At 45.6% G+C, this 9,691-nt stretch overlaps 1 protein-coding gene across 1 annotated transcript; it reads left to right on the top strand.

Moving 5' to 3' along the window:
• Positions 1-7,318: 7,318 nt before the first annotated feature.
• On the top strand, positions 7,319-9,309 carry LOC141165214 (putative olfactory receptor 2B8). The gene is made up of 2 exons (XM_073650844.1): positions 7,319-7,348; positions 8,350-9,309. Exons 1-2 carry the CDS (start codon positions 7,319-7,321, stop codon positions 9,307-9,309), a joined length of 990 nt encoding a protein of 329 aa, XP_073506945.1.
• Positions 9,310-9,691: the final 382 nt, after the last annotated feature.

Below are 9,691 nucleotides of genomic sequence, written 5' to 3' on the forward strand. Positions count from 1 at the left end.
GAAGTGCCGTCTGCACAGTCAACGCTTGCTCCAGTGTTATTGGGATTCAGTAACGTCAGCTGATCCCCAGCTGTGTGTCCGGCAAATTCTCCTGCTTTGTCCACATCCACTGTAGTACGGATTTAAAACCTCCTCCAAATACACCTCTGGCTCTTCTGTTTTTAGTATTTACCCTGGGCTCCAGCACCGCCAGCTGGTTCTCGGCAGTTCCATTGGCTCTTGTACCTTCTGCTACCCATCCGGGTTCCAGTACCGTCAGCTGGTTCTCGGCAGTGTCTTTGGCACGGGTACTCCCTCCTGCCCAGCCTGGTTCCAGCACGCCAGCTGTTTCCGGGTAGTGTCAACGTCACTTTGCCTCCAATGCGTTGTCCTGTCGTGTTGCGGTCGGGTTAGCCGACTCTATGGTGCCTGCAGTTTAGGTGACTCCTATGTGGGCTGCGGGATCTGGCAATGAAGGCTGGTTCCATAGTGCCAATAGGACAAGCACCCTCTGTAGGACTGTGGGTTTTGGTAACTGCGGCCGGCTCGCGGCCTTGAACTTTTTTTTTACATGGGTACCTTCTGCTACCCATCCGGGTTCCAGTACCGTCAGCTGGTTCTCGGCAGTGCCTTTGGATTAGGTGCCTCCTTCTCGGTATCCAAGTTCCACCAACGTCTGCTGGTCCTTGGTAGTGCTTTCTGGCACAGGTACCTCCTGCTTAGTAACCGAGTTCCAGTAACATCAGCTGGTCCTCGGTAGTTCCATTGGCTCTTGTACCTTCTGCTACCCATCCGGGTTCCAGTACCGTCAGCTGGTCCTCGGTAGTTCCATTTGCTCTTGTATCTTCTGCTACCCATCCGGGTTCCAGTACCGTCAGCTGGTTCTCGGCAGTGTCTTTGGCACGGGTACTCCCTCCTGCCCAGCCTGGTTCCAGCACGCCAGCTGTTTCCGGGTAGTGTCAACGTCACTTTGCCTCCAATGCGTTGTCCTGTCGTGTTGCGGTCGGGTTAGCCGACTCTATGGTGCCTGCAGTTTAGGTGACTCCTATGTGGGCTGCGGGATCTGGCAATGAAGGCTGGTTCCATAGTGCCAATAGGACAAGCACCCTCTGTAGGACTGTGGGTTTTGGTAACTGCGGCCGGCTCGCGGCCTTGAACTTTTTTTTTACATGGGTACCTTCTGCTACCCATCCGGGTTCCAGTACCGTCAGCTGGTTCTCGGCAGTGCCTTTGGATTAGGTGCCTCCTTCTCGGTATCCAAGTTCCACCAACGTCTGCTGGTCCTTCGTAGTGCTTTCTGGCACAGGTACCTCCTGCTTAGTAACCGAGTTCCAGTAACATCAGCTGGTCCTCGGTAGTTCCATTGGCTCTTGTACCTTCTGCTACCCATCCGGGTTCCAGTACCGTCAGCTGGTCCTCGGTAGTTCCATTTGCTCTTGTATCTTCTGCTACCCATCCGGGTTCCAGTACCGTCAGCTGGTCCTCGGTAGTTCCATTTGCTCTTGTATCTTCTGCTACCCATCCGGGTTCCAGTACCGTCAGCTGGTTCTCGGCAGTGCCTTTGGATTAGGTGCCTCCTTCTCGGTATCCAAGTTCCACCAACGTCTGCTGGTCCTTGGTAGTGCTTTCTGGCACAGGTACCTCCTGCTTAGTAACCGAGTTCCAGTAACATCAGCTGGTCCTCGGTAGTTCCATTGGCTCTTGTACCTTCTGCTACCCATCCGGGTTCCAGTACCGTCAGCTGGTCCTCGGTAGTTCCATTTGCTCTTGTATCTTCTGCTACCCATCCGGGTTCCAGTACCGTCAGCTGGTTCTCGGCAGTGTCTTTGGCACGGGTACTCCCTCCTGCCCAGCCTGGTTCCAGCACGCCAGCTGTTTCCGGGTAGTGTCAACGTCACTTTGCCTCCAATGCGTTGTCCTGTCGTGTTGCGGTCGGGTTAGCCGACTCTATGGTGCCTGCAGTTTAGGTGACTCCTATGTGGGCTGCGGGATCTGGCAATGAAGGCTGGTTCCATAGTGCCAATAGGACAAGCACCCTCTGTAGGACTGTGGGTTTTGGTAACTGCGGCCGGCTCGCGGCCTTGAACTTTTTTTTTACATGGGTACCTTCTGCTACCCATCCGGGTTCCAGTACCGTCAGCTGGTTCTCGGCAGTGCCTTTGGATTAGGTGCCTCCTTCTCGGTATCCAAGTTCCACCAACGTCTGCTGGTCCTTGGTAGTGCTTTCTGGCACAGGTACCTCCTGCTTAGTAACCGAGTTCCAGTAACATCAGCTGGTCCTCGGTAGTTCCATTGGCTCTTGTACCTTCTGCTATCCATCCGGGTTCCAGTACCGTCAGCTGGTCCTCGGTAGTTCCTCAGCTTTCTTGTACCTTCTGCTACATTTCCAAGTTCAAGCTTTTTGAAATGGTTCTTGGTAATCACTCTGGATCTCCCTGACGAGGACCCTGAAGACGAGGACCCTGAAGACCAACCCTAAGAAGACGAGGACCCCGAAGACAATGACCCTGAAGACGAGGACCCTGAAGACCACCCCGAAGAAGACGAGGACCCTGAAGACCACCCCGAAGAAGACGAGGACCCTGAAGACCACCCCGAAGAAGACGAGGACCCCGAAGACGAGGACCCAGAAGACCAACCCGAAGAAGACGAGGACCCCGAAGACGAGGACCCCCGAAGACGACGACCCTGAAGACCACCCCGAAGAAGACCAAGAAGATGACCCTGAAGAAGTTGACCAAGAAGACAAAGAAGAGAAGACAAGCACCAAGATACAGAAAAACAAGAGACAGAAAACCAAGAAGCAGAAATACAAGAAGCTGCAGAACAAAAAGCGGAAGAACATTAAGCATAAGACTAAAAATCAGAGCAAAAGATAATATCTAAATTATAAGCAGAAGATGACTAAGCAGTGTATGGGGGTGAGTCCGTTCCTCCTCGTGGTGCCCCTGGAAAAGACCTGCTGCTGCAGGCCAAACTGAACGCGGACAAATCCTGTTGTAAATCTTTTGTGACGGGCAGAACGAAAGGTGTAATGTCCAACCTTTTATAGATAACAACTACAGGAATGCCTGTCACAAATAAGAATATGATGAAGAAGAAGAATATGAAGAAGATGAAGAAGTAGAATATGAAGAATGTAAAAAAAAGAATAATACGAAGAAGGTGAAGAAGAAGAAGGTGAAGAAGAAGTGGATGAAAAAGATGCTGAGGATGATGAAGGAGAAAGTGTGGGAGAAGTAAAAAAGAAGGTGAAGAGCATGGAAGTAGTGAAACATAAATATCTGACAAAATATAAAAATACTTAACATAGTTAATATTTCCGTAACTCAGAACATAATAAAAAAATATTAATTCCTGCTATTCCATTTGACTGGGCTAAACCTCTATGCCTTTATTGTCTCCCCCACCTCCCCCAATACATTCTACATTATTCTTAGTTGTTTTCCTTCATGTAGAAATAACCTACAAGGAAAGAAAGGGTTTATTTTAATTCCGATATTTATGTCCCATTGACTTGCATTGGTTTCCGGTATCGGAATCGGCGATATCCGATACTTTTTCGGTATCGGTCCGATCCAATCCGATCCGATATTTCCCGATATCGGAAGGTATCGCTCAACACTACTGATGAGTCTTCCATCAGTTCGTCCTCCACTTCTTCCTGGGCTCCTGCACCTTCCTCACTAGTTTGGCTGCTACCATGCGCCCTGGTAAAACCATCGCCCCCACCCTCACATGCCTGCCGCCTTTGTGCTGCCGACCATCTGGACCTTGCAGATGTTAGCCCTTCCGCATACAACTCCTCCTCCTCTACTTCCTCCACCTCCTCTTGTGCCACCACCTGACTCCGAATTCTGTTTAACATGTGCTCCAGCATGTAAATCACCGGAATAGTCATGCTGATAATGGCATCGTCAGCACTAAACATCTTCGTCGCCATTTCAAAACTGTGCAGAAGGGTGCATGGATCCCTGATCTGAGACCACTCCTCCAGCATGATTTGCCCCACCTCTGGATCTCGTTGGCCCAGGCTATACGTCAGAACATATTGCACCAGGGCTTGTCGGTGCTGCCACAGTCGCTGCAACATGTGCAGAGTTGAATTCCACCGGGTAGGCACATCACATTTTAGCCTGTGAAGTGGCAGGCCCAACAACTTCTGTAGAGATGTAAGTCGCTGAGCTGCGGGAAGCGAACAGCGGAAGTGAGCACACAGCGACCGTGCCCTCTGCAGAAGGCCATCTAGTCCGGGATAGTGGGCTAAAAATTGCTGGACAACCAGGTTCAACACGTGAGCCATACAAGGCACGTGTGTGACATTGCCCCGGCGAAGGGCCGCACCCAGGTTTGCAGTATTGTCGCACACAGCCTTCCCTGGTTTCAGGTCCAGTGGAGACAACCATTCATGAAACTGGTTCTCCAGAGCTGACCACAACTCCTCAGCTGTGTGACTGACATTTCCCAGACATTTCAAAGTAAAACCCGCCTGATGATGTTGAGCCCTGCTGCCAGCATAGTAAGGAGGTGTGCAGGATCCCTTCTGAGCAGTTAGAAAGCTTGTGGCATGACCAGACTGGCTTTGGGTGCAGGTGGAGGACCGAGAGGAGGTTGAGGAGGCAGAAGCAGTGGAGGAACTTCGAGATAAAGAGGATTGACACACAACTCATGGGGACGGCAAGACTTGGACAGCAGCCCCTTGCCCTGCTGTCACCATAGTTACCCAGTGCCCAGTCAGCGACATGTAACGCCCCTGTCCGTGCCTACTCGTCCAAGTGTCAGTGGTGAAATGCACCCTGTCACACACAGAGTTTCTCAAAGAAGCGGTGATGTTGTGTGCGACATGCTGGTGGAGCGCTGGCACACCTTTCTTTGAGAAGTAGTGCCGACTGGACATCTGGTACTGGGGCACTGCGACGGACATAAGGTCTCGAAAATCCTCTGTGTCCACCAGGCGGAAAGGCAGCATTTCTGTAGCCAAGAGCTTGCAGATGGTGAAATTCAACCTCTTAGCTTTCTCATGGCTAGGAGGAAATGGTCTTTTACTTGTCCACACCTGAGGGACCGAGGGCTGGCTGTTGTGCTTAGACGGGGTTGAGAAGGGTGTCCCCGGCAAACTGCCGGTCTGTGAGGAAGATGCAGGCGGACATGTTAGGTTGCCTTCATCCAAAGGTGGTGCTATCGATGTCGGACAGCGCTGAACACCAGCTGGTGTTTCCACCTCCAAAGAAAATGATGACCTGCCAATCACACTGGCTGTTGCGGGTAAAGAGGTGGCAGGTCTGCGTCCCAAAACAGGTGTGACTGCTGTCCCCCCAGTCACAGAGGATGAAGAGGCCGCGGATGCACAAGATGTGGCAGACGGTGGTTGGCCCGGCCGGCTAGGCCGCATTGTAGCACAGTGAGCTTCCCTCTGCAACTTATGCTTCATATCCATGTGCCGGTTCGTGCATGAAGTACTCAAACTATGTATTTCTTGGCCTCTACTTAGCTTTTGCTGACAAATGTTACAGATAACACGAGTTGGGTCATCCTTATCGATCTGAAAAAATGCCCAGGCTATGCAAGGCTTAGCTTAGCAACATTTTTTTCCCTTCCCAACACGCCTATTCCCCTTTCCACCAGCAGCAGGCCTTTTTCCACTCATTTTGGTGGTTAACTAATTGATAACTCTGGAGTTGTTTGCACAAAAAACAATGGATGGGAACCGAGCAGAGCTGAGTAGCCAAACTGTGGTATTAGCCCAAAAGTATTGGCTGGGTTAGATGCAGAAAAAAATGATATTGAATTTGCAACCTGGTGGAGGTTAGTATAGATGGACTAATAGAATGATGCTATGCCCAAAAGGTTTTATTTCACTAGGTGCAGTAAAAAAATTTGTATTCTATACACAGGTGGTGTAGCTTGCAATGCAGATAGGCTACTCCACTGACTAACACACACTGCAAGAGGCCAAAAAGGATTTGCTTTGCTAGAGTTAGCCAAATGCTGTGAAAAAAACTTGCACAGCACTGGCACAGACCTGCCTGGCAAAAAGTGATAGGAACTGATGTAACCTAGCCCTCAAAAGGACTGCAATTACAATTAGTCTTTATTCCCAACCTATCTATTTAAGAGCACAGACCTGCCTGATAAAAGTCGTAGGAAATGATGTAACCTAGTCCTCAAAAGGACTGCAACCACAACTATTCCCTACTCCCAAGCTATCTGTTAATTTCAAGCCAATTTTCGCACAAATCTACAAAATATAGCGCACACAGCAACAGCCGTGCCGTCTAACACACAGCTGCAGCAGTGAGAAAATGGTGGCGACGGGGAAAATGGCTGGGTCTTATAGGGCAAGGACATGTGACATACACTGCCAATGACACATGCCCTTGCTTTTGTGAAAAAAAGCAGTTCGCTCCGTGTGTGCGCTGCTGATAGGCTGACAGACTGCACCTCCCCACTGTAAATGCAGGAAAGAGAAAAAAAATGGAGATCTTCATTATTTATGCAGAGATCCATCCCCTGCCCCTCCCCCCGCCCCGCTGTACACTCAAACTGCATATTAACATTAATTTTCAGCATTACTGAGAAAAAATCCAGTTATGATTTTGGTGCATGAACAGTTATCGAACATAACCTCGAACAGCCGAATTGTTCGTGTTCGCCGAACGGCTCGAACACTGCCCAAAACAGCTCGAATTTGAGATTGGCAAACAGTTCGAGTCGAACACCGCTCATCTCTACTTGGGAGTTATCGTTGAACCCTCCAAGGTAATTTCGATGTTAGGTAGAGTTGGGTTAGTAGAGGGGAGAAACACAAGAAGTTCAGTTTTAGAGAGATTCAGTTTAAGATAAAGGGAGGACATGATGTTAGAGACAGCAGACAGACAATCCTTGGTGCTTTGTATTAGAGTAAGGGTGATGTCAGGTGAAGAGGTGTATAGTTGGGTGTTGTCAGCATAGAGATGATACTGGAACCCATTGAAGTGTTCCAGAGTTATTACCTTATAAAGTGACACTGATCAGATTTAATAAATGAGGCTTGCTCATTAACCTACAAAGTGACTCGGTCCTTAAAAGGTTAATCCAAGTTACTAAGGTGAGTTTTCTGTGAACTTAGGTTAGAAAAAAGTTTAACTTTCTTATTTGCATGATCCCTAATGTAAACTTAAAAAAATTGCACCAGCTCATTAATTGTTCATTGGGGAGTCTGAAAGTTGTACAAATTCTGGGTTGAGACATAGGTGAACCTGACGTTTAAAGATTTTTATGATCAACATCTAAAGCAAGAACCTTCACATAAACCAGGAATATAATGAGAAGATATATTGAAATAATAAATATCTGAATAATGTCACACATGGCTAGTAGATCAAAGGAGGTGAGCATAAATGTAATACCAAGATAAAACAGTTCATGTATTTTTTCTACGTGATTGTGATCAAGAGAAATTTTAGTAAAAAGTCCTAAAAACTAAAATAGTAATAAAATAAAAATTCCAGCATGTTCAACATGTAATTACAAAATTTGCAACTGTATTTTGAAATCTATGCTGAAAGCACATGGCTCAACATGCTTTAGTATTAGTGTATTATCATATAATCTTTTTCGATTATCTTGCACAAGCTTTGACTTAAAGGGAATTTGTCAACAAGAAAACGATGTCCAATCTGCAGGCACCATGATCTAGAGCAGGGGATGCTGAGCAGATGTACAGATGCATCTCATTAAATTAGAATATCATCAAAAAGTTAATTTATTTCAGTTCTTCAATACAAAAAGTGAAACTCATATATTATATAGAGTCATTACAAACAAAGTGATCTATTTCAAGTGTTTATTTCTGTTAATGTTGATGATTATGGCTTACAGCAATGAAAACGCAAAAGTCATTATCTCGGTAAATTAAAATAATTAACAAAAAACACCTGCAAAGGCTTCCTAAGCTTTTAAAAAAGGTCCCTTATATATACACATATATTTTGTGAGAAAAGATTCAATATAACCTGTGTTTTCATCATTTAAACCTCTGCTCTCTCTGGGATTTTGGGTCCAGGCTCTGGCCCTAACAGTGACTGACAGCTTTCTTTGTATAATTGTACATACAGAAATAGCCGTCAGTCATTGATAAGGCCACCAACAGGACCGAAAAATCCCAGAAAGAGCAGAGGATTAAATTATTAAAACACAGGTTATACTAAAAAATTTTCTCACAAAACTATACAGTACATCAATCTACTCTGCTCCCCTTGCTCTATAACATGGCATCTGTAGATTGGACTTCGATTTCATGGTGACAGGTTCCCTTTAATTAAATAGTGTATTGCAAATATTCATATTATAATGGAAACAATTTTTACCATCTTACTTTTTTGTCTACAGAAGCCTGGCATACGTATAAATGGGTGGAATTACACGACAGTTGAGAACTTCATTCTTCTTGGACTTGCCAGTCGGCTAAATATTCAGATAATGTTGTTTGCGATATTTTTACCATGTTATAGTATATCATTGGTTGGAAACGTGGCCATCATTGTAATAAGTAGGATAAGCCCCCGTCTTCACACCCCTATGTATTTCTTCTTGAGTCACTTGTCCTTTTTGGACATCTGGCACACATCAATTATTGTTCCTGTAATGCTCAAACACTTTTTGTCTGTGATAAAAAGCATTTCTTTTAATGGTTGTGTCGCTCAGATGTTCATTCATCTCTCTCTAGGGGGGACAGAGTGCTACCTCTTGTTGACAATGGCCTACGACCGGTATGTGGCTATTTGTACCCCATTACATTACACTAGTATTATGCATACTGCCTTGTGCATTAAGATGGCAACTAGTTCCTGGGCTGGAGGAATAATAAACTCTATTGTGCACACAGTCTTTGCATTGCAATTGCCCTACTGTGGTCCCAATGTAATAAATCACTTTTTCTGTGAGGTTCCTTCAGTCCTAGAGCTGGCCTGTGCGGACATATCTCTTAACAAGACTGTTATTTTCTTCTTTGCTATGTTGGTGGTGATGGGTCCATTTTTCCTTATCCTTATTACATATGGTTACATCATTTCCAACATACTGAAGATAAGAACATCTGTAGGACGGAGGAAGGCCTTCTCCACCTGTGCGTCACACATTACAGTTGTATCCTTGTTTTATGGCACCATCATCTTTATGTATATGAGGCCTGGATCAACCCATGTAGCGAATCAAGACAAAATGGCCACCTTGTTCTACAGTGTTATAGCCCCAATGCTGAATCCTTTAATATACACTTTGAGGAACAAGGATGTGATTGGAGCATTTATGGACATCACAAGAAAAAATATTGTGTCAGACAAAAGATGATAAAGATATTGATTCCACAAATAATGTGTCTTTCCAAATATATCCTTAATGGGATGCATTGCTTAGAGACTGAAAAAGTATCTTGTTACCTGTCATGTTACTCTATGCATAATTAAAAAATTGCTAATTATATATATCTATACATAAACAGTAAACTGGTACAAATATCTTTATTCTCTTAACCTCTTAATGACTGGACGATTTTTTGTTTTTGAACTTTCATTTTTCATTGTCATTCTTCCAAGAGACATCATTTTTTTATTTTTTCAGTCAACATAGCCATAACAGGAGTCGCTTTTTGCTGGACAAGTTTTAGTTTTGAAGGACATCATTCATTTTACTATACAATTGTGAGAGCAGGGTTTTTTTCTCTGTCCTGACT

Source organism: Phyllobates terribilis, unplaced genomic scaffold (genome assembly GCF_046119375.1).
Source record: "Phyllobates terribilis strain yellow unplaced genomic scaffold, ASM4611937v1 Scaffold_11__3_contigs__length_659146591, whole genome shotgun sequence".
In the NCBI taxonomy this organism is placed as follows: domain Eukaryota; kingdom Metazoa; phylum Chordata; class Amphibia; order Anura; family Dendrobatidae; genus Phyllobates; species Phyllobates terribilis.